This window comes from Chiloscyllium plagiosum, chromosome 3 (assembly GCF_004010195.1).
Source record: "Chiloscyllium plagiosum isolate BGI_BamShark_2017 chromosome 3, ASM401019v2, whole genome shotgun sequence".
Classification (NCBI taxonomy): Eukaryota; Metazoa; Chordata; class Chondrichthyes; order Orectolobiformes; family Hemiscylliidae; genus Chiloscyllium; species Chiloscyllium plagiosum.
The window spans coordinates 34,936,542-34,962,853 of NC_057712.1; the positions used below are offsets into that span (position 1 = coordinate 34,936,542).

A 26,312-nucleotide genomic window follows, 5' to 3' on the forward strand; every position below is an offset into this window, starting at 1 on the left:
ATTGGAAAAATACATTAAAAGGCAATGGACAGAAAGAACTATTAACAACTATCATATGACTTTGAACATCTATACATTCCATCAAGATGGAAAACTGAAAAAAGATCAGTCAACTATGGTTGACAAAGGAGGTTAACGATTGTTTAACATTGAAAGAAAAGCTTATGTGATAATTCGGAGGATAGGGAAGTTTTTAAGAATACAGCTGATAAGAAAACGAAGAACAGAATAAGAATGCAACCTAGCAAAATATCACAGAAGGGGACTATAGAAAACTTCAACAGGTATTGTAAAAAGGAAACATTTGGCTGAAACAAATATAAATTAATTAAAAGCAGAGTCAGATGAAGTTATAATGGGAAATAAGAAATGGCAGAGAAGCTAAATTATTACTTTGTGTCTGTTTTCACTGAGGAAGGTACAAGAGATCTCCCAGAATTAGAGACCCAACAGACTGGGAAAATGAGAAGTTTAAGGAAATTAGTAAAAAGGTTGTACTGGATGAATTAATGGGGCTGAATGTTGACAAGCTCCTGGGACCGAATAGTCAATATCCCAGAGTGTTGAAGGAGGGGACTATATATATATATATATATATATATATATATATAATAAATATATAGTTGATGCACTGGTAATCCATTAAAATTCCACAGATTCTAGAATGATTGTTGTAGATTTGAAACTCGCAAATGTCACCATACCAACTAAGAAAGAAGCAAGGGGGGGTGGAAGAAAAGGGACTACAGACCTATCAGCCTTACTTTGGGTATTAGGGAAAATGCTAGAGCCTATCATAAAGGATGTGATAAATGGACACTTGTTTAAAAATGATCTGTTTGGGCAAAATCAGCATGGATTTGCAAATTGAAAACAGTGACAGTCAAACTTGCTGGGAATATTTTGTTACTAATATAATTGATAGTGTCAATGGATTTGCAGACAAGATCCCCTCGCCCCCACAGCAGGCTAGTTAGAAACAGTAAAGTGCATGAAGTAGGAGGTAATGTATTGGCATGGATTAAGTATTGGCTACAGACAGTAGGAATAAATGGGTCATTATTGTTTTGGAAAAACTGTGATTAGTAGGGTAATGAAGTGTTTGATCAGCATGACTTTATTAAATATTGGAGCACGCTCCATGAACTTGATGCTTACTCCTGTTCCTATGTTCCCAAGCAAAAATAAAATAGCACCATCTAACCAAGGAACAGACTCTAAACTATTTAGAAGTTTATTCAGAGAAAATCATGAACTGTTCAAACAAAATGAATGAACTGGGAATTATAAGTTAATTAGCAACAGATTTTTTATATCTTCCATACAAAATCTTGTAAAACCCATACTAATTTAAAAAATACTCAAGCTAGTTTTTTTTTGCAAACTAAGTTGCACTCTTGTACCAAAATTTGTAAACAATGGATGAAATCACACTGATCCTGCAGTTATAGTGCCAATGAAGCGTAAATCTGGAGTACCTTGCCTAACACTGAAATCAATAAGAGTATGGCTAACATTCGGCATGCACCTCTATGATGTGCAAGTTTAGTATTCAAGCAAAGCTGCTACTTATGAGGGGGCATGCAAATTGGATGGGCACTTGAGGTAACACATTGCACCGACCCATCACAATCATCTCCTACCTTTGGTCACCTATCACCATCCCAACTACCTTTCGCCTAGCCCCACCGCTTCTCGCTAATTATTTTTCAACCCCCTCCCCAGTCGTGATGAAGGGTTAAACCCAGAATATTATCTCTTTTGCTCCTCAGATACTGCCTGACCTCTTGTGCTATTTTGAGTGCCACATTTTATTAATTTTAGGTAACTTGCAGGGCTATGGAGATACAGCAGGAAAATGAGACTGACTACAGACTCAAATTATACTATTTCAACCTGTAGTGCTCCTCTAACATACCTTAAGTTCCATGATGCAAGTCACAAATTATATCCTGAGTATGAAAATGCAGCATTTTGCATCCAGATCTTTCCTGCCTGACTCAGCACTGCCCCTTAAAGCCTGGGTCTAAATAACCCTGGACACCTTTCCAAGATGTGATTCTGCCTAATCTTCCTGCCAACCTCCAAATTTAGAATATGTCGCTCATCTCGAATTGCCCATGAACTGAGGGACTAGCTTAGTTAACTGAAAGGGCAGCTAAGAGTCAACCACATTGTCATAGGTCTGTGGTCACACGGAAGATGACTCAGGCAAAGGTGGCAGATTTTACTTTTATAAAGAAGATCCGGAAGCCAAATGGTATTTTGTAACAATTGATGATAGATGATTTGTCAACACCACTGTGACTAACTATATGTTCTCAATTCATTAACTGAATACAAATTCCACTGGTTATAATGGTGGGATTTGAATCAATACCCATGGAACATTGCAGAGTCTCTATTTACCTAGTCCTTTTAACTAGTGACACCACTAGCCATGAGTTAGCACTGCTGCCTCACAGGACCAAGGATCTAGGTTTGATTCCAGCCTTGGGCAACTGTCTGTGTGGAGTTTGAACTTTCTCCTCATGTCTGCATGGGTTTCCTCTGGGAGCTCCGGTTTCCTCCCACAACCTAAAGATGTGCAGTTTAGGCGAATTGGCCATGCTAGATTGTCCATAGTGTTCAGGGATATGTAAGTTAGGTGCATTAATCAGGAGTAAATATAGGATACTAGGGTAGGGGAATGGGTCTGGGTGTGTTACTCTCCGAAGGGTCAGCGTGGACTTGTTGGGCCGAAGGGCCTGCTTCCACAATGTAGGGATTCAAGAACTAGCAGTCCTTCCACACTGCATGCCAACGGGTCTTCACATGCAGGATTCACTGTCTAGTATCACCGGGGACTGATTTAATTGGTGTTTTAATATTGGTCAAAATCGGCTCACTAGTTGTGGGAGAAAGTCGTTAAGGACTATTAAACAAAAGTTCTGAATTCTTTAGTGTATCTTTTGGGAAAAGTATAACATGCAATAACATGGCAAGAGGAATCATTGCCTTCTAATGATAGCTTTGCCCATTTAGCACTGAGAATCTATGTTCAGGATTATCAATAAATTATATTTATTATTGCAGCAACACACTCCAATACTCACTTATAGGTAATCAGGCATGAGTGATGAAGCCAGATAAGTTTGTTAAATCGTTGTCGGCCACTGGAGCAAAGCTGCAATCCTACATGAAAACTATGTTCTGTCTCAGAGGAAGCAGGAGCACGGCGGTAATATTTGTATTTCTGATAGTCTGGAGTTTTCTGCTTCATAAAGAGAGAATAAGTCACATTTTTATTTATTTTTAAGTGAACATTTCCTTGTGAAAAGGAGATAATTGTTTATTTATACCTGCTATTATTTAACTACAAGGGATTTTAACAATATATGTTTCCAACAACTAGAGCATGGTAAATAGAAAAATAAACAGCAATTACATTTTCTATGACATAAACTTAAAAGCAATACGCAAATTTTATTCTTCGTCACGGACTGGGAGTTTATAAAAGCTGCTCCAGTTTATTTGCTGCCCAACTACAGCAGGAACCACATGTCTTTGCCGCTTCTGAAGAAGCAACAGCAGTACATCATAATTGTTCAGAAAAAATTTCTAATTTTAGCCTCTACTTTTCTAGTTGCTATCACTTATAAATACAGTATCGAACCAAAAAGCGTAAGTTGATCAGCTTTAATGAATTCCATCCAATGGCTTGATTCTCTGCTACTGTCATGACCATCTTGCAGCTAACCTGAATATTGAATGCAGTCTTGGCACAGGAAATTCAAGATCTGGAATATCAAGGCACAGAGTGCTGCAGAAACTGAGCAGGTCTGGCAGCATATGTGGATACAGAAACACAGTGGAAGTTTTGAGTCTAATATGACTCTTCTTCAGAACTCTAAAGAGGAATCATTCTGGAACGTTAACTCTGTTTCGCTCTCCACGGATGTTGTCAGAGCTGCTGAGTTTCTCCAACATTCTCTGTGTTTGTTCTTGAGTATCAAGGCTGACGTTCCTAATCTGAAAATGAGGATAAATGTAGCCCAGCTAATCCAAAAGACACAAACTACATTAACATAGAGGGGACTGATTTTATGCTCTCTCACTCTTTAATAAGTATCACTTAAGACCTGTCCACTGATTATGTTAGTTGTGTCTTAACAAAACTTCCATCTAATAGGTAATTTATTTTTCTAACTTTGTTTTTCAAATCATGAAGTTATATAATCACAAAGAGAATTTATGCCAAGTCCACAGATCTCTAAAAGGAATTTTCTGCAACTTGTGTTTAGAGTGATATAATTTCCAGTTCCCCAATGTCCAGTACCTACCTCCTCTTTCTTCTTCTTAGCCAGAACAGCAAATACTTTGGTCTGGTTATCTGTTTCTTGAGAGAGACGATAGTGACCAAAGAGAACAGCATCCATTCTAAGGTGAAGCAAAAAGAATGTGATGAATGAGTTCCACAGAAAGTTCCATGAAATAATGCACAAATAGGTCAGGTAAGTTTAATTAATGCGCAATGCTTGGCAGTAAAAAAAAAACCCTTCTGTTTCAATTAATATGTCTACCTACTTTTCATCTGTTGTTTAAACATCTTAATGAAGCACAACTGATTTATTTTCAAATTTCCAGACATTTATACAAACTTGCTCCAACAGTACAATAACCAGCACATTGAAATATAACATGCTAGAAATTCACTAAAGGCAAAGTCAGGCTTTATACTTCTAGAGTTCACCCAACATTCCATTAGTCAAATAAGAGGATGGCGTATAAAGAGTGATCAATCTCACTTCCCTCCCTTTTCCTATAGCTCTACAGGTTTTTCTGTCTTTAACTATTGTTTTCAATGTTATTATTGGGTCTGCTTCCATAATTGGTCAGATAGTGCTTTCCAGATGATCACTGTTCATTGTGTAAGTAAAATGCTTTCTTATGTTGCTTCTGGTTCTTCTGCTACCTGATGAAGGAGCAGCGCCCCAAAAGCTAGTGCTTCCAATTACACCTGTTGGACTATAATCTGGTGTTGTGTGATTTTTAATGTTATTCAGTCTCTGCACATTACTGACACTCTGCATTCCAGGTATTCCAACATTTCAGTTACATCCTCTCCAAGGCTCTAACATTCTTTCTAAATTAAGGTGATCAGTTGATGCCAAATTCATGAAAGCATTTGCATAACTTCCTTGACCTTCTATTTATAAAGCCAAGGACGCTATATCCTTAACTGTCATCTCAACATTTCCTCAAAATTCTAAGAATTTGCTTATGCAGGATTCTTTGTCCCTGCATCCACTTTCAAATTATACCATTTAGTTCACAACATATCTTAGCATTCTTCCTTCCAAAAGTCTGCCACAACACATTTCTCTACATTAAACTGTATTTAACATGAGTGCTCCAATCTTCCTCAGTTGCAATCATCCTCACATTTCCAGGATTTATATTCTTGGAAATTATACCTTTCATGCCCAGTTATTAATACACATCAAGAGGAGCAGTGGTCATAATATCAACCCTCGGAGAATACCACTAATAATTCTTTTAAATATTAAGAACAATGGTTCACCACTATATTCCCCTGCCTGTCTTTTAGTCAACACCGAACCCAGACTATTACTATCACTTTAATATTGTGTGCCTCAACTTTGGTAATCAGACTATCTTTCAAACAATTTTTGAAAGTCCATGTACAAAAGAACAGAAGTAGGCTGTTCAGTCTCTTAGTGGCAGCACAAACCTTCATAGGATTTTGGATCTGCATATCTGTCCAATGCCTTCCTGAGTGAAAGATCCTTAGACAGCATCTTCCAAACCCCCAAACACTTCTATCTAGAAGGACATGGACAGCAGATACATGGGAAAACTATCTGCGAGTTCCTCTCACCATCCCGATTGACTTCCTGCTATTCCTTCATGTCACTGGTCAAAATCGTGGAACTCCCTCCCTCTAATGACATTGTGGGTCTACCTACAGCACATATACTGCAGCAGTTCAAGAAGGCAGCTGAACACCACGTTCTCAAGGGCAACTAGGGACATGCAATAAATGCTGGCCCAGTCAAGAGTAAAAAAAAGTTTTGGTCACAGCAATCCTTTCCTGCTCGTTCCAACATATAATCAGATCAAGAAAACCATGCAGAATATTTCTTTAGATGACTCATTTTCATTGGTAATCTCTTTTTCAACCTTGTTGATGCTATTCTTGGTTAAGCACCAGACTTTGGTCTGTACAAAATGTTTGGCGACAACTGTAGTACCATGTCCATAATGGTTGCCACACTATAGGGAAGCTATGATTACAGTGAAGGGATGCAGAGGGCATTCACCATGTTGACTGGGTTGGAGCAATTTGACTATGAAAAGAGGCTGGAGAAGTTTAGGTTGGTTTCTTTAAGAGGAGAGAAGGCAATGGAGAAATCTCATTGAGGTGTAGACTTAAATATGTGGAAGCAGGTAGAACCTGAACCAAGCTCTTCTGGTCCCTCATTGAGGTGTGTAACATTATGAGGGACATGGAGAGAGTGGATAGGAAGCAGCTGTTTCCCTTAGTTGAAGGGTCATTAAGGAGAAAGCATAGTTTTAAGGTTAAGGGCACAAGGTTGAGAGGAGATTTGAGGAAAACATTCTTCATCCAGAGGGTGGTGAGAATCAGGAATGCACTGTCTGGGAGGACAGCAGAAATCTCAACTTTTAAAAAAGGTATGTGAATGGGTACTTGAAGTTTTCTAACATTTGGGATTTGGGCAAATACTAGGTAAGTCAACGTTTCTGGCATAAGCCCTACATCAGGAATTATGCTTGAAACATCAAGTCGCCTGCTCCTCAGGAACTGTCTGACCGGCTATGCTTTTCCAACATCACACTCTTCGACTTTGATCTCCAGCATCTGCAGACCACATTTTCTCCAAATACTAGATAATGGGTTAAAAATCACACAACACCAGATTATAGTCCAACAGGTTTAATTGGAAGCACACTAGCTTTCGAAGCGCCACTCATTCATCAGGTGGTTGTGGAGGACACAATTGTAAGTCACAGAATTTAAAGCAAAAGTTTAGTGTGATGTAACTGAAATTATACATTGAAAAATACCTTGATTGTTTGTTGAGTCAAGACTCAACAAACAAACAAGGTATTTTTCAATGTATAATTTCAGTTACATCACACTGTAAGCTTTTGCTATAAATTCTGTGTCTTACAATTGTGTCTTCCACAACTAACTGATGAATGAGCGGCGCTCCGAAAGCTAGTGCTTCCAATTAAACCTGTTGGGACTATAATCTGGTGGTGTGTGATTTTTAACTTTGTACACCCCAGTCCAACACCGGCATCTCCAAATCATGACGACATAATGGGATTAGTGTAGATAGGTTGGCAGTTTCTTGATTGGCCAAAGCGCCTCTTATGAACTATATGACTCTTTGCTTTGTAATTTTCGTTTGTATCGTCCTCCAGATCCAGCAAAGAAAGGCACCCTTTAAGCCCTTCTTGCAGCTTTCAGAACTTTCAAGGACTACCGAGGACAAATTATTGTCCCCTTTCACCTTCTATTTAGTATATCCTCTTTCTTTCTTCTAATCATCTCATCCTTCCCCCTAATCATGTCATACCTCCTCTCTTTCTTTCCTTTGAATCATCTCTCCTTATAGCTCCCCACTCCAACTCCTTCCTCCACCTTCAAACCTGGTTAAGTTGAAAACTGAATTAAGTCTTGTCAGAGTATAAAAACACATTACAAATACAGTGTACTTCCTACAGGTGGTACACTTTTTCTATCATTCTTGATTTGACAAGAACAGATTTTGGCCTGAAAATATATTAAATAACATATTTAATCTTATATATTCCCTGACTCACCATGAATAATACCAAAGGATACTAAAAACTGATATGTAGGAGGTTCACCCTGCTGGGAGTATGGCAGGGGTCAGGAGAATGCAGAGACCCAGAAGAGTGATAGACTTAGCTTCCAGTGGGTAGGAATGAGACTGAAGAAGATTGTATGACATGATAGGTCTGATTTATTGGAATATGCAGGAAACTGACAGACTTATGGGAACAGAGCGATGTCTGGTCACAACTTGCTGAGGCATGCTGAATTCAACAGATAGGTGAGATGACACTTGCCTCCATAACAGCTGCCTTATGCCTTGGTTTATTTGGTGGATTACCAGGGATTGGGAGAACCAACCATCTGGTATTACCATAAGAAATAGGAATAGGAGTAAACTGTTCAGCCCCTTGAGCTCACTCCACCACAACAGGATCATGGCTGATCCAACACTTCTCACTTCCACTTTCTTGCCCTTTCCCCACAACCTTTAATTCTCCTACTGATCAAGAATCTATCTATCTCAGCCTTCAAAGTACACAAGGACTCTGCTCCCACAGTTCTCTGTGGCAAGGAGCTCCAACCACTTCAACCCTCAGATCCCAGATTCTCCATGAGGGAAACCATCTCCTCATCATGTAGTCTGTCAAGCGCCTTAAGAATCCTGTATGATTCAACAAAATAACCTCTCATTCTTCTAAACTCCAATGAATAGATTCCCAGCCAGTTTAATCTTTGCTCACAAGACAACCCCTCCATACTGGGTATCGTACTAGTGAACCTTCTCCGAATTGCTTTGAATTAAGCAATTTGAAAATAAGAGGACCAAAGTAACACTCAATACACCAGATGTGGTCTCAATAGCACCTTGTACAGTTGGAGTAAGACTTCCCTACTTTTATATTCCAATCCCCTTCAAGTAAGGACCAACATTCTATTAGCTTTCCTGATGACCTGATGACCTATGTACCAGCTTTCTATGTTTCATGCACACGTAACCCCAAGTCCCTTTGTTTTGCAGATTTCTATAGTTTGCTCCATTTAAATAATATTTTTTTCATTCTCCCTTGCAAAATGAACAATTTCACAGTTTTCTACATTGTACTCCGTTTGGCAACTATTTACCCACTTAATGAACCTATCAATATCTCTCTGTAAATTGTTTGCTTCTTTCTTGCAACGTGCTTTTTCATTTTTTTGTGTGTCATTTGCAAATCTGACTCCAGTACATACGCTTCCTTCCAAGTCATTAATATATATAAACAGTTGAGCTCCCATCACTAATCCCTGTGGAACCCCACTGGTCACAGGTTACCAAGTTGAAAAAGAATCCCTTATACCCACTTGCAGTTTCCTGCCTATTAGCCAATTCTCTATCCATGTTAATACACTACCTCCAACACCACGGAGTCTTATTTTATGACTTCATGTTTGTGAGGAACCTTGTCAAATGCTTTCTGGAATTCCAAGTGCAATACATCTACAGTTTCCCCTCTATCCATTCTGGTTGGGACTTCCTCGAATAACTCTTAATAAATTAGTCAGACGCGATTTCCCTTTCACTAAGTCATGCTGATTCTGCTTGATTAGATTATGATTTCCCAAGTGTTCTGCTGTCACATCCTTAATAATTAATCCGAACACTTTTCCAACAATTCAGTTAGGCTAATCCACTTATCGCTCTTTGTCTGTCTCCCTTTTTGAATAGGGGTGTCACGTCGTCATTTTTTTCAAATCCTCTGCATTTCTCCAGAATTCAGGGATATGTGAAAAATTACAACCAATGCATTTACTACCTTTGTAGCTACTTTGTTTAGGATCCAAGTCATCTGGTGCAGGAGGTATATCTGCATTTCACCCCATTAGTTTGTCTAATATTACATCTCCAGTGATGGTGATGGCACTTAATTTCTCCTCTGTATTTTTTAGGATTAATGGGATGTTCTAACCATCTTCCACCGGGAAACTTATGCAGATTGTTTAGCTCCTCAGCCATTTCCTTGTTCCCCAATAAGCATCTCCCTAGATTCATTTCCTAAGGGGCTGATGTTCACTCTTACCTCTCTCTTCCTATTTACGAATTTAAGAGTTTTATTTTCAGGTTATATAAAACTTGCTAGATTGTCCTGGTAGTTTATTTTCACTGTCTTCATTATAACATTTTAGGCCTCCATTATTGAATACTGAATTTATCCAGTTATCAGGGCTTATTACCAACTTCTGTATCCTTATTTGCTTTTTCTTTCAACTTAATACTCTTCTTCACTTCCTTGGTTCGCCATGATTGGTTTATCCCTCTTATAATCTTTCCTCCTTACTGGGATGTAATCTTCTGAGGGTCATAAGTTACCCCCTGAAATGTCTGCCACTGCTCACTTACTGTCATTCCTACTAATCTATCTGCCCAGTTGACTTCAACTAATTTCATCCTCATTTCATTATAACATCCTTTATTTAACTTAAACACAGTTGTTTATGATTCAAGTTCCTCACTCTCAAACTGAATATTAGATTCTATCTTGTTATGATCACTACTTCCTGGGGATCTTTTACTCTAAAGGTCATTTATTAAGCCAGCCTCATTACTGATTATTAGATCCAGGATAGCCTGCTCCCTGGTTGGCTTCACAACATATAGCTCTAGGAAATGATCTCTAATGCACTCTATGAATTCGGTGTTGTGGCTACCGTTTCTAATTTTATCAGCCCAATTGTCAAGAACACTGAAGTCATCCATAATTATTGCTGTTTTCTTTTCACGTGGTCCTACTATTTGTTAATCTATAGCCTTTCCTACAGAATGGCTACTGTTTGAGGTTCTGTACACTATTTTAACCAATGTCTTCTTTCCCTTGGGCTGTGTTTTATTTTTAAACCTCTGCCCAAATGGATTTTACATCATTTGAATCTGAATCATCTCTCATGAGTCCACATTTCATCTCTTAACAGTGCCACCCCACCACCATTTCCATCTCTCCTGTCTTTCTGAAAAGTCATCTATTTCTGAATGTTAAGTTCCCAGTTTTGATCTTTTAACAATGTTTCTGTAACGGCTAAGATATCATATCCATTTACCTTGATTTGCACCATCAGTTGGTCTACCTTATCATGAATGCTTCATACATTAAGCTACAAAGGCTTTAAATTTGTTTTATTATCAAATTTCACTGCACTTTTACACTGCTTGGAAAAGATAACATTCACACATTTGACCCTTCCTTGCATTTTCTGATAATATTATGGACCAGACCATACCCCCTCAAAATATTTCAAGAAGATAGCCTAGACTCTTATTTTTCTTATTTTAAAGGCAGATGCAAGTGGATAGTCCAGGTGTGATGCAGCTGGTCAAACCACTCAGCTTTAAGCAAAACAGAATTTATTTAAACACTACAGCTGAAACATGAACAAAAGAAAAGAGAGTTTAGAATAACTTAACGGAACCGACTCGATAACGCAACTTAAGGAGCTGTTCCAATTCCCGTAACATCCATAAACACACCCCTTGGCAAAAGCTAAATTCAAACAGTTCCTACAGGCAGGAGAGGTTTCAGAGCGAGAAGCCAGTCAAGAACCATCTGCTGAAGCACGGCATCTTTTTTGCACTGCAGCAGCTTCTGACTGCCTGCTGAAAGTAAACCAAACTATCAAAACCTGAACTGAGAGGACTGACCACTGCCCTGCCATTGTTAAAGGCGACAATTTGGCACCTCTGCCTTTATGACCTCTCTTGAAAAAAAGACCACGGTCAAAATAACCTTTTAAAGTGACAGCATTGTCACAGTAACAATCAGCCCCAAACTGCACCATCTCCTTCAGCTTTGTTTTTTGAATTTTCTATGTAACTGACTCCCACCTCTTCCCGTAAAACTATTTAGTTTAAAGCCTTATCTAGAAGCCTAGTTATGCAATTTGCTAAGACTCTGGCCCCAGCATGATTCAAGTAGAACCATTCCCAATGGAACAGCTTCTCCTTCCCCAGTACTTGCGCCATTCGAACTTGAACCTATTTCTCCCAGACCAATCTTTGAGCCACATGTTTACTTCTTTAATCTTGTTGACATTGTGCCAATTAGCTTGAGGGTCAGTTACTAATCTGGGGAACATTTTTAGTTCTGCTTTTCAATTTATTCCTTCAGTAAAACCCTTTTTTTCTCATTTTACCTATATTGTTGGGACCTACATGGACCATGACACTGGATCTTTCCTATTCTGCTCCAAGTTTGTCTCCAGCTCAGATGGGATACCTTGAATCCGGGCACCAGGCAGGCAACACAGCCCTCAGAACTCACTATCCTGGCCACAGAGAGCAGTCTATTCTCTGGCTATATGGTCCCTGATTATAACTACATTTCTGTTTTTTCCCCACTCTTGAATGCTCCCTTTATCATGGTGTTAAGGTCAGTTTGCTTATCCTCCCTGTAGTGTCTGCTCTCATGCAGACAGGAAACAATAAGTTCAAACTTGTTAGACATGGCAAAGGGCTGAGGCTCCTCCAGCATTATTTCCTGGATCTCTTTTTCCTGCCTCGCTTTCGTTACATACCTCTGATCTTGACCACTGACTGAATTTGAGACAGTTAATCTAATAAGTATATCTGTCTCCTGAAAGGCAGTTTTCAGATAACACTTCCTCCTTGACAAATCTGTTGAAATTTCAAGAAGATGTAATTGGTAGAGTTGTCAAGTGACAGCAGGTTGATGTGGTATATTTGGACTGTCAGAAAGCATTTGACATAGTCCCACATAAGAGATTATTGTGCAAGATTAAAATGCATGGGATTGGGCGTAGTTATAGAGATGAATAGAAAACTGGTAAGCAGAGAGAAAACAAAGAGTAGGAATTCATGGGTCCTTTTCAAATCGGCATGCAGTAACTACAGGGATCAGTGAGAGGACTCTAGCTATTTACAACATTTATTAATTATTTGGATGAAGGAACTAAATGTAACATCTCAAAGTTTGCAGATGATACCAAGTTGGGTGGGAGAGTGAACTGCGATGAGGATGCAGAGATGCTTCAGCATGATCTGGACAGGCTGGGTGAGTGGGCAAATCAATGGCAGATGCAGTATAATTTGGATAAGTGTGAGGTTATTCACTTTGGAAGCAAATACAAGAAGGCAGATCACTACCCGAATGGCAGTGGGACCTTGAAAACCAGTCGCTGAAGGTAGGAATGCAGGTGCAGCAGGTGGTAAAGAAGGCAAATGGTATGTTGGCCTTCACAGCGAGAGGTTTCGAGTACAGGAGCAGGGATGCAGTTGTATAGGGCCTTGGTGAGTCCACACCTAGAATACTGTGTGCAGTTTTGGTTTCCTTTTCCAAGGAAAGATGCTCTTGCTCTCGAGGGAGTGCTGCGAAGGTTTACCAGGCTGATTCCAGGGATGGCGATGCTGACATAAGAGGAGAGACTGACTAGGTTAGGACTGTTCAGATGAGTCACAGAGACTTCTAAAATTCTAACAGGACGAGACAGGGAGGATGTTCCTGATGGTGGGTGCATCCAGAAGCAGGGGTCACAGTCTGAGGATTCGGGGGTAGACCAATTAGGATGGAGATGAGAAGAGTGGTGGGCCTGTGGAATTCGTTGCCATAGGAAGTAATTGATGCCAAAGCATGGAATGTATTCAAGGGCCAGCTAGATTTGGCACCTGGGACGAATGGATGAGGCTATTGAATTTGATGCTCAGCCATGGTAGTGATGAATGGAGGATCTGTCTCGAAGAGCTGAATGGCCTCCTCCTGTTCCTATCTTCTATGTTTCCTCCCTTGCGTGTCACACTGCATGAAGCGCATAATTCCACCTTATCAACTCTGAGCCGGAGTTCCTCAAGTAACCAGATGGAATTTAGAATAGCATAATGGTCAGCACAGACATGGTGGGTGAAGGGCCAGTTTGTATGCTGTACTGGTCTATGTTTAACCAACATTTGATATCGGTCATTACGAACGACAATGAGGTTCACCAGTTCTCATATCATGCAGGTATAACACATCCCCTGGCCCTGCATCTCTATTGTTTATGGGAGTTTGGAATCCTAGCAGTGAGGCGATTTGGCCCAGCATGTCTGCACTGACCTTCTGAAAAGTTTCCCACCAGGAACCACCCCCCAATTCCATCTCCGTAACCCTGCACTTACCACAGCTAACCCACCTACCATGCACACAATAAGACTATTTTCTTTGTTTTACAAGGCCAATCCATCCAATCTGCACATCTTACGAGTATGGAAGGAAACCAGAGGACCTGCTGGAAACCCATGCAGATCCAGGAGAATGTGCAAACTCCACACAGAGACCGGAGGCTGGAATAGAACTTGGGTCCCTGGCGCTGTGAGGCAGCAGTGCTAACCATTATGCCACTGTGCCACTCACTTTACTTAGTTCTTAATTTGTTTTTTTTTTATCTTGTATGGGTCTTTTGGTTTTTAATTTGTAAAATATAAAATATTTTTTCTATTCATGTTTGATCTGAAAATAGCTTATAATAGATTGTCAAATTAGCAGCTATTGGTTTTCCTGTTATGTCAGTTTTTCTGCCGAACTCCTGATAGAACAGTACAGGACAAGAACAGGCCCTTTAGCCCATATTAACTATGATGCTATTTTAAGTAATCCTGTTTGTCTGCACATGGTCTTTATCCCTCGATTCTCTCCTGGTCTTCAAGTTAGAATTACAGAATCCATACAGTGTGGAAGCAAGCCATTCAACCCATCGAGTCCACATCGACCTCTCGAAGACCTGTAACCTTGCATTCTCCATGACTAATCCATCCAGCTTGAACATTGTTTGGCACCATGCATCTTTGGGCTGTGGTAGGAAACCCACGCAGAAACAGGGAGAATGTTTAAACTCCATACAGTTGCCCGAGGCTGGAATTGAGCCCAGGCCCCTGGTGCTGTGAGGCAGCAGTGATAACCACTGACCACCATTTTTATCTTGTTAAAAAACAATGAATGAAAAAGTAAAAAAAGTACTTCCCATATGCACCAAATTCCCATGCTGCTCCAAAATTCCAGAGATACAAACTCACTTATGCCATGCCTCACTCAGGATTCACTCCTTACTGAACATGTGAACTTTACATGCAGGCAGCCTAAATACAATATTTAAAGTGCAAACCATATAAATGAAAGGGGGCAGGCAAGTTGGGGGTCAGGATGCAGACTCGTAACACTTTAATTCCCCAAACTGACCAAATCCCTTTCATATTTTGAAGTTAAAACTTCCCCTGAAGTATTCATGGAATAAACAATTCAACCTGAACAATTTGGTCTTCAAAGCAGATACGATGCAGATGCATATATTAGCAGAATTTTAGAATGACATGGCATGGTAGATTGCTGAACTTCTCAATACTATTCAATTATTACCTTGGAGACCTGACAGATAAACGAGGGATGATGGATTGAGGATCCTCTGGCGTGGTCAGCATTATTACTTGACTGTCTGGGAAGAATCGCAGATATCTAATGGCATGAAGAACAGCAAACAAGGATTAATACTTGTAAATTCTATACTCACAACTGACACGCACACATTTTACACCAAAGGTAAATCCATTCTTTAATGAAAACTCATAACTTTGGCTGTATCTTTGAATTTTTAAATGGAGTTTTAAATGGATTTTGGTCTAAAAACAATAATTAGGTGTGAAGAATATGAAATTTAACAAGACAGATTTAACAGGAACAACATAAGCAAAATTCAAAATATTGCCTGTTCTAGCCAACTCAGTTCAAGTGTAGGCTTAATCCAAAATCCTTGAAGGGTTCAGGACATAACCTTAACCAGATCAAGCTATGCAGCTGCTGAACCATGTATCACCTTCTGTTCTGAGAAACAAAAATTCTGGCAAACATCCAATTTAAAAAAAAAACAACTTGGAGAAAATTTGTTGGCCTGGATATTCAAGGAATGGCAATCACAATCATTGTCAATCCGCTCCTCCTATTTTAGCATCATGACTAAGCTTGGCATTTTAATGTTGGCAATTCAGGTCCAGGTACCGGAATGTACCAGCTCCCTCCTGGTTCAGGATAGCAAGGAGAAACCAAATACCCACCATAACTTTTTCATACCAGTAGATGTCGTACTCTGTTGCTTAAGTATCTAGCAGCACAGGTAGACATTTGATTGCTCCCATGAAAGGGTAAGCATGCAGGTGAGTGGCAATTAGGGTAGAAGTTGGTTCAGGGGTTAGGATCCCAAAGTGCAAGGTGCCAGGATGTCAGATGCGTAGGGTGCCAAGAAAATGATGGAGCGCTTTAGGGTAGGTCAGATCAATCAGGGTTTGGTGGTGATGTGGGAGGATGAGGGGGAAGTGCTGTTGGGTCAGGAAGGTCAGCAGACTGCTGTTTCCTGTAGGAAAAGGGTATTGGGTTCACTGAGAGATTGGTTGTAGGGTCTAACAGCAAGGGCAAATTTGATCAATCCAGGAGGGAGATGACTATGTCACATCTAATGCGAGTCTGTTGTTTGGTCTTGGATGTCAAGGCTCACTACATCAATAGTGTCATCTGTTGCACTGACTGTGAAATTGATGTGACTGTGAAACTTTGCTAACTTCCTAACTTGAAACAAAGTCACTACATCAGAGTGGGCATTCCATTTTAAACACTGATGTTCTCACCTAGCAATTAAAAACACATGGAGTACATGAAGATTTAATTTTCCTTTTGAAAGTATCACATTTATTCCATCTATATCTTAACTGCTCAATTTTACAAATTGGATTTTATAGACTAAGCTACTGCTGAGATTGATTTCAATAAAACCAGCCTAAGACGGAACATGCACCTGATAATAAAACACCTGCACAAGTAAGGATTTGGTTATCAAATGTATGTCATTCTCCTCTCATGATTTTGTGTTCTTTTAAATGACAGAAAAGCTAACATACCTGTAGTATTCTACCTGATGCCAAGCTCTGTAAAAACCATCAAGAGACTCCTCTCCTTGACGTATATAGGTTGTCTTGTTGATATAAACACCTACAAAAATGTCAACATTGTTAGTACGTATCAAGTATCAGTACATTGCAAATCTCAAAACTTTTGAATTAATGATATTCATTTTTCTTTCAAAATACCTTTTTTATATGGTTTAGGAGTTTACCTATAAATTAGCTACATAAAAGTTGTCTGCTTTGAGAGATATGTTTAACAGAATTTTTGCTTCCAGAAAGGATTTTTTTAAACAAGTAATGAGCATCATGACTAAAATGTACACACTCTCTAGTTATTTAGATCTTAAAACTTTCACAATTAGTGAAGGTTTGATATGACAAAGTTTCATAAAACCTTTCCACTAGTCAAATTGCAGCAATTGCTAAACAGTTACCCCAATACGGAGTACAAAATTTATAAACAGTTCTTGTCAAGTATCCAAAAAAAAAAGCACTGGCTTTCACTTCTATAGAAAACATTGAAAAATAGCACTGAACATGAAGTAAAATGTTACATTTACACTGTAAAAAAAGTTATGCAAAAACTAAATATAAGGAAAAAGGTACATATCTACTATGAGGGTTCGAGCTGTTTGTCAGTAAAAATAAAGCAGTTGTAAAACATTGGACAGAAGTTTCCCTTGGAATACAAAATATAGAAGCAGGAGTGGGCTATGTCATCCCTCGAGCCTGCTCCATCATTCAAAGATGATCATTCAACTTCCAGGAACAAATCTAACTTCACTCCCAGCTTCCAATGGATCCACTATTCCCCATTTTACCAAGTTGTAATATTGAGTGATGACAAAAAGGCGCAGCTCTTGAGTTTCCAGCTACGTCTCAAACCAAATACCAGCAAAGCCCACTCTGACAATTCTTTCCCCTTCTAACCAGTGGGACAAATCTTCTAGAATCATCGGATTGCTGCACGATTATTGTCTTTGATTACAGATTGTCTTCTCTTCACATTCTGCCTAGTAATCCACAGAAAAGTAAACTCTTGTCTTTGCTAACACTAGGTGCTTCTCTCTCTCTCAAATCTTGGGACACAGATGGGAGAATTTTCATCTCCCTGGACTCGGGAGAGAACTGGCAAGATGAAATAATTGGGTATTTGTGCTCAGTTAGAATGTCTATGAGTAACTCACTCAACTTTGAACATGCAGGCCCTTAGTGATCAATTACAAGCAACTTAAGGTCTCCAACTTGCAACCTTCCCAAATACCTCCCAAACAAGTGGATGGCATTACCATCTGCGAATCCTCAAATGGATCAAACACTCAAATACTGTGATAGACGATCAGAGACTGAAACTTTTGCAACTAGTGACTGATCTTTTCATTCACCAAAGCCTTTGCACCATCAATAAAAACGTCAGGAGGGCTGAATGGAAAACTCTCAAAACCAATAGATGAATGTGGCTCTCCAACAACACTCAAGAGGTTTGACAACATGCAGGACAAGGCAGGCTACTTGATTGAAACCCCAGCTAATTGCTTCAAAATTTAACCCTCCATTATCCATTTAATGTAGCTATAAGTGTGTGCCATCTATAAGATGGACCAAGACTTATTTAACAAAGGCACTAAATCCATGACCACTCCAACATTATTAAGAGGACAAGGGTTGTGAGACACACATGGATACTATCAGCACTTCCAAATTATACAAAATCCTGAGTTGGAAATATATTAATTGTTGCTATGTCAAAATCTTGGCACTTCTTATCTATAACACCTAGGCGTACCTTTACCACATGGTGTGAAATAGTTCAAGAAGGTGGCTCACCACCAGCACACACACACACATTCTATGAATCAACAAGTTTTTAAAAACCAAATGCAAACAAGTCTCTCTTCCAATCAGCACCTTTATACGGGAACTGGAATATACTATTAGTAGACTCAGGCTCTCCCATACACAAGTAGTCACTTGTGCTTCACCTAATCCGATCCTTTCTCCTGTGGACCATATTCATACTATTGTGAATGAGGGTATCTCAACTTCTGCTATGGTTCAGCTGTTTAAGTTTTCAAGCAGCCAAAGTGGTGGCTTGCAAGATTGCACATTCAAGCTGTGCTGAACTAGCCAGTTCTAGCGGGGAGATGGTACACAAACTGAAGTTTCCCTTTGGGATGAATATCAAAATTGTAGCCCCCAATTTTTATTTAACTAGGGCTAGAATTGTATGTAGGGACTTTACATTATGTGGCTCGCTTTGTATGGCCCTCTACGATGATTGATTTGACCAGAAGATATCAACACATTTGAGAGAAGTGAACTGGAGGTAAGAAAGAAAAACATGTGAATAAAACTACAAGCCTTAGGGGCCTGTTGTATCCATACTCCTGGACCAGGAAGCCAAATTGAAGTCCCACCTACTTCAGACATGTGTAACATCTCTGAATGGGTTGATTAGAAGAATAGATTAAATAACAATTTAAAATTAAAAGCCTGATTCACAAAGATTCTCCTTCAAACAAGGGCCATTTACATTTTTAGTAAATTCATTATAGACCTGATTTCACATTCTACATTACTTGATGTGGTATTTCATTTGTCGATACATTCAGCTATAACTTTGTTAAACACTGGACATGCTTATATTAGGTTATGTAACACTATTTTTGAAACACTGAAAAGAGATGTCAAGTGTACAGCACTCCTGGAGCTTCTCATTGTTGTACATATCATAATTTGACACTGTCATTTCTGAAATTACAAGTTGGAAACTCCAAAGAGGATTGTACTTTTCATTCTGTAATGTCTTAGGAACACACTTTCTTCCCCAAACACCTTTCCCCAATTTTGTGTCCTTCCACTACAGACTAAGAGACAACCTACACCAATTTTTTTGTCAAATGTCATTAACTAGATGGTATTGGATTTTCTCCCCATTTACTTAGTCCCACTTTGTCTTCTGGAAAGCCAGACAGTCACTTGTGGGAAGAATAAACCTGCCTGTATGATATAACATATTTCACAATAATAGTAAGTAAAATCACTTGTTACATCAACATTGTGATACTTGTGAGTTTACTCAGAGAAGCCTTCACTGGTAGGTTTTACTGCATAAAGTGGCAAGAAGCTGCAGTTTTTAAAAAAATAATTTGGACCCAGAACTAGGGCTATTTTATTCAGAGCTTCTATTATTGATGTAATGAGTGGTGTGCCACAGGAGCGCTGGGGCCTCAACTTCTTAAAATTTAAATAAATAACTTGCATGTCAGGACTAAAGATATGGTTGCTACATCTGCTAATGACAGAAGGATTGTTGTAAAGCAAGTTAAGAAGAGGATATAAGGAAGCTACAGAATGACATGGATAGTTAAATCAATGATGTATAAGGTTGAAATGTCCATTTCGGCAAGAAGAATAAAAAAGAAACATTATTGAAATGGTGAGGGACTGAATAGTTTTGAGATGCAGAGGTATCTCTGTGGTCTAATGTATGAATAGCTGAAGGTTAGCATACAAGTACTGCAAATAACTAGAAAAGCTAATGGAATGTTACTGTCTATTGCAAGGGCAATTAAAATACAGAAATGGAGAGGTTTATGCTTCAGTTTTACAGAGTATCGGTGAGACCAAGTTCGTGAGACAGCATTGGTTTCTGATGAGGGTTTTTAAGAAAGTGTATGGTGTGTTTGCTTTCATTTGCAGAGAGATGAGTTTAGGAGCCACGAGGTTATGCTCCAGCTGTACAGAGCCCTGGTTAGACCACACTCAGAATATTCTATTCAGTTCTGGTCGCCTTGTTGTAGGAAAGTTGTAGAAGTTTTAAAGAGGGTGCAGAGGAGACTTACCAGGATGCTGTCTGGACTGGAGGGCACGTTTTATGAAGAAAAGTTGAGGGAGCTAGGGTTTTTCTCATTGAAATGAAGAAGGATGAGAGGTGACTTAATAGAGAGGTACAAGATGACGAGAGGCATAGGTAGAGTGGATAGCCAGAGACTTTTTCCCATGGTGAAAGTGTCTATCACCAGGGGGCATAATTTTAAGGTAACTGGAGAAAGATTTAGGGGAGATATCAGAGGTAGGTTCTTCACACAGTGTGTTTTGGGTGCTTGGAATGCACTGCCAGCAGTGGTAGTGGAGTCAACTTACGTTCGGGACATTTAAGCGACTTGTGGATAGGCACATAAAGATAGTACTATGAAGGGTATGTAAGTTAGTCTGATCTTAGACTTGGATAAAAGACTGGCACAACATCAAGGGCAGGAGGGCCGGGACGTGCTGTACTGTTCTATGTTGTATGTTCACATGTGCGGAAAGCAATACAGAGTAGGCTTAGTGGAATAATACCGGAATGGTTGTGTTGTCTTACATGTAAAAGTTGGATAGGTTTGGCTTGTATTTGGAGTTTAGTAGCGTAAGAGACAACGATTAAAAATTTAAGATGCAAAGGGGTGTTCTGGAAAGCATGCCTCTTCTTGTAGGACTATCTAGAGCTCGGGGGCACTGTTTAAAAGTCATGGATTACCAACTGAAGACAGAGATGAGGGGAAATATTTTCTCGTAGGATTAGGAATCTTTGGAACTCTGCTTCCATTGCCTTTTGAAGAAAAAAAAAGTCTGAATATTTTTAAGGCAGAGGTAGATAGATCTTTGATAAGAAAATGAAGGAAAGCTTATTGGGAGTAGGCAGGACTATGAAGTAATCACATCAGCCATGGTTTTAGTGAATGATGAAGCAGGCTCAAGGAGATGAGTAGTCAACTCCTGTTCTTTGTTTGTATGCTATCAGGCACAACAGCAGGAGGGAACTGCAGATATTTTAAAGTTACATTATTTTTGTTAACATGGCATATCAACACACTATTTAATGAATTTTAATGAACATTTTTGAAAACAAGACTGAAGTGACCACTAGCTGAAAAAGTGCAGCATGTCAGGCAGCATCCAAGGAGCAGGAGAATCAACGTTTCGGGCATAAGCCCTTCTTCAGGAATTCCTGAAGAAGGGTTTATGCCTGAAACGTCGATGCTCCTCGCTTTTCCAGCAACACATTTTTCAGCTCTGATCTCCAGCATCTGCAGTCCTCACTTCCTCCCTGAAGTGACCACTGGAAGATCTTTAAATGTATATGATATTTTAACCAACATTTATAATTTACTTGATATTTCAATGTAAAAGACCTTTTAACAATATTAAAGTGACTTAATTGTTTAAAAATCCAATGTTTTAAAATCTTGTTGACATGCATATGACACTGTAAATTATTTTAAAATAACAGACTATCTTTCTATCAGGTAATGCAATACTTAGAGGTTAAGCCAATGCCAATGCCTTTTCCACTCAGTGTGTCAGATTTATATCAATACTGTTGTTCGTTGTAGTGAAATATCATATAACAAAGGATCAGCCTATAAGCTGATCAGAAAACACTCCTGCACAACTTTACAGGAAGAACTGATCTTCCACCCTGCGAGCAAGATTATACAGAAATGAAAGATCCAACATGATTTTGCTGCACCAATGTCTTGGAGACCATTTGGGGAAACTATGCCAGTAGCTGCCAGATGCCTAGGCAGCAATTGGTGACTGATGCAATTAGATATTAAGAGTGACAAAGAGGTCATAGAGTCATTGTCATAGAGTCAGAGAGATGTATAGCATGGAAACAGACCCTTCGGTCCAACCCGTCCATGTCGACCAGATATCCCAACCCAATCTAGTCCCAGCTGCCAGCACCCAGCCAATATCCCTGTGGGACTTGCTAAGAATTTTGGATTACTTCAAGTTGATGGAGGGCAGATGAGGGTCGACATCCAGGAGTGGGCTAGATTTGTGGCTTTGTAAAACACCATGATGCGAAGATGCCAGTGTCGGACTGGGTGGACAAGGTCGGAGGTCATACAACACCAAGTTATAATCCAACAGATTTATTTGAAATCACCAGCTTTCAGAGCACTGCTCTTTTGTCATTCCACGTTACAAAGCAGCAGTACTCTGAAAGCTTGTGATTTCAAATAAATCAGTTGGACTATAACCTGTTGTTGTGTGACTTCTGACCTTCTTAAATACTGCATTGTGGCAAATGGGGAAACCTCACTGGAACAATACAACAGAGCTCTGGGAAAGAAGGGAATGAATTTGGGAGATGGCAATACATTCAAGGATTTTGGACATGAAAAAGACTTTGGAGATGGAATGGTAGTTTTCAAGGACAATGGAGGAGCATGGGGGGAGGTGAAGAGTTTTTTTTCTTTTTTGGGGCAAGGGTGATGACAGAGGAGACAGACCACAGCTGGAGATGGGAACCATTACAATACTGTCGAAAATGTGGACTGGAATGGGAAATTGGGTGATCAGCAATTTGATGGATTGAAATAAGAGGAGGTGGAGCTCATGGACAAGATAAGGGGACATGAGTTAGAAACTAGAGAAAATTGAAAAAGCTGACTTATAATGGGCATGTCTTCAGCTCATGATATCATCAGTCATTGCATTTCTCAGAATGCATTTTGCTCTAGCCATCAAACTGTGCAAGTCTGGATTTTGCAGCATGATCAACAGCAAATATCATCACTTCCTGCTGACTGGGAAATCCAGACTCATGTATTTGTTACATTGCAAATGCATTGTGTGAAATACAAATCATACTTAACCATATGGTTATAACCCAAATAAATGAGATGTGTTCCCAAAACAGGGAGTGAAATAACTATATGTAGGAAAGATCTGGTGATTCAACATCATCTTCAATCACAGGAGAGCAGAGTGAACATCAGAATTTCTACATGGCCAGTACATACAATTTTAAAACATACTGAAATGAGATTTTAGGTTACTAATACCAACAATGTTGACATATATTGTTTTACATTGAAATAATTTCACAATGTTTAACAATGTGTGCAGTACATTTCATATGCCAAACAAAATTTTGAGACTGTGAACTAAATACTGTAAATATGCAATAATTCGGAATCGTCAAAAAGGTTAGAATATAGAAAAAGGGGTGCTAGTGATATAAACTGTTAGAAACTGTTTCAAAATTCCTTTATTTCACAATATATTTCTAAATACACTGTTCTGGAAATTAATATTAACATCCTCCTCCTCAAAGTGTATGATAACTTAAAGCAATCACCACCAAAAGGAGATGGACGTTACTCTTTGCTTGGCCAGCCTTTTCAGTACAATGGTCCAATCCATCCTCTTCTATATGGGCCTCATATAGCTTCAACACAACAGGTTGGTTTTGAGAATTACCAAGTAATGACGTCCTGGCTTTTGAACAATTAAGTGTTGGGATATCTGATAATTTTATATCTCCCCAAAAAAATTATTGGGGCATTGGTTGACAAAGTGTTTTCCCTGGTGTGGGGGTGTCCAGAACTAGAGGACATAGGTTTAGGGTGAGAGGGGAAAGATTTAAAAGGGCCCTAAGGGGCAAATTTTTCACACGTACGGTGGTACGTGTAAGGAATGAACTGCCAGAGGAAGTGGTGCAGGCTGAAACAATTACGACATTTAAAAGGCATCTGGATGGGGACATGAATAGGAAGGGTTGAGAGGAATATAGGCCAAGTGCTGGCAAACCAGACTAGATTAATTTAGGATATCTGGTTGGCACAGACGAGTTGGGCCGAAGAGTCTGTGTCCTTGCTGTACTTTCTATGACTCTAGATGTGTGCCAGAAGTGCTCTAAAAGTTAGCAGATGAACAAAATAATTTTGGTCATTAATGTAATCGCATGACGTTCATACATGATTTTAAGAAAAATCACTACATTGATTTCTAACATCTCTAAAGTTGTATTGGACACCAAGAGCAACAAAATCAGTACCAACAAAGCAAGTGAAATATTCTTTTATATTGTTATGGCATCTACACAATACAACATTAAAGCTTAGGTTTTCCTGTTGCTAACTCACCATCAAAACGGACTCGAGGTCTTTCCAGAAACATTTGTCTCCAAGAGCTGTACAGAACCAAGCTACTGCATGCTCTTCCCCATACCTTCAGACAGGCCAAACGCCAGATTTCAGGATCTCTTACAAACAGAAATTAATAAAAGTAAACTTATGAAAACAAGTGTTTTGAGTAATTACTTACTTATACTAACATAGATGAGTAACTTATTAATTTAAATGTGCATTGTTGACACTAAGCCTATAGTTCAAGGTTCTATGTACTTTAGCTTTACAGTTTATTTGTAATTTTAAGAATTAAACTTTTACCTGTAGAAAATGGAGTCAATGGAAAGCAAACAAACCAGAGTTTATTGGAATTAAAAGATCAGAACAGAAAAGATGGAGGTATAAAACAGTAGGTGGAGAAATGAAAACAATGTATGATGTAACTGAAAACAACAAGAAATGGGATAAGAGAAACATAGAAAGGAAACTATCCCCCCCGAGTTTCTGAGGAGACAAAAACATTAGCCTACAATTTGGAATATAAATCTTCAGTGCAGATTGATTTTGGTTGCTATTAAAAGTATGAAGAGGTATTAAATGGATGGAGAGGTATTCAGGCTCAGGAGTTGTAGTTTGTATCTCATAGTTTGTAGCTCACCAAGAGTTATTTTGTCTTTAATTTGTTCACATGATGTGGGTGATACTGTTTATCCTCAACTGCCCTTGAGAGGAAGGTGGCAAGCTGCCTTTGTAAATTGCTATTGTACATGGGTGGTAGGTAAATCCATAATACTGTTAGGAATATGAGTGAGGATTAACCTTAGTTTGAATTTTAAGAGGAAACGGATGCTAGAAGTTGGCGTAGTTTTAAACTAGTGAAAGAATCAGAAATGGGCCCCCCCCAGAGAGTACTGCAGCAAAGAAAGCAATCAGCAGATTAGCTTGACGTATTGGAAAAGTAACCAGAGCAGGGAACTGAGGTAACAAAAGTCAAGATATGCTGAAAGAAAGATTTACCCCTCAGAATAGCTGGAGCTTGAGGAAAATTGGACTGCAGCATAATTATGAAGGACCATACAACGGTGGGGGGGAGGGGGGGGAAGTGTTTTAGAAGGAAAAGGCTTGGGTAAGTAAGGAGCAAAACTGAGTGTATTGCATAGAAGTTCTCCTCCTCATTCCACAAGTATCTCAGTGAGTCTTCACCTTGGAGGCTCCCTGCCATCAGTCCTGATGAAGGGCTTTTGCCTGAAACACCAATTTTCCTACTCTTGGATGCTGCCTGACCTGCTGTGCTTTTCCAGCACCACTCTAATCTAGACTGATTTCCAGCATCTGCAGTCCTCACTTTTGCCTATGGTATATATATAATATACATAAAAAAACTTATAAAATTAAGACTACTTTTAGATTCATATAACACGGAAAAAGGTAACTTGGTTCAATGAATCCACATCAATCATAATCCCAAACTGAACTGCCTCCTCTTGGCCCATATCTGTCCAAACTAGGGCAACTGTTTTTTTTTAAACATTGAGTGGTTTGCGTGGAATGAAGCGCCAGAGAAAGCAGTGGATGCAGGTACAGTTACAACATTTAAAAATCATTTGGATAAATACATGAATAGGAAAGGATCAGATAGGTACAGGCCAAACGCAGGCAAATGGGA

At 39.2% G+C, this 26,312-nt stretch overlaps 1 protein-coding gene across 8 annotated transcripts in view; it reads right to left on the bottom strand.

The window, feature by feature from the left end:
• The window catches only part of fbxo9 (F-box protein 9), a 94,345-nt gene that overhangs the window by 14,985 nt on the left and 53,048 nt on the right, over positions 1–26,312 (bottom strand). For 7 of the 8 annotated variants that reach the window (XM_043679689.1, XM_043679680.1, XM_043679716.1 and 4 more), the window contains 5 exons: positions 24,662–24,780; positions 16,734–16,824; positions 15,205–15,300; positions 4,323–4,419; positions 3,096–3,256 (listed from right to left, as the gene is read on the bottom strand). In XM_043679689.1, coding sequence (XP_043535624.1) covers positions 3,096–3,256; positions 4,323–4,419; positions 15,205–15,300; positions 16,734–16,824; positions 24,662–24,780 — 564 coding nt within the window. The remainder of the gene's footprint in view (positions 1–3,095; positions 3,257–4,322; positions 4,420–15,204; positions 15,301–16,733; positions 16,825–24,661; positions 24,781–26,312) is intronic. The other variant, XM_043679660.1, reaches the window with a different exon arrangement.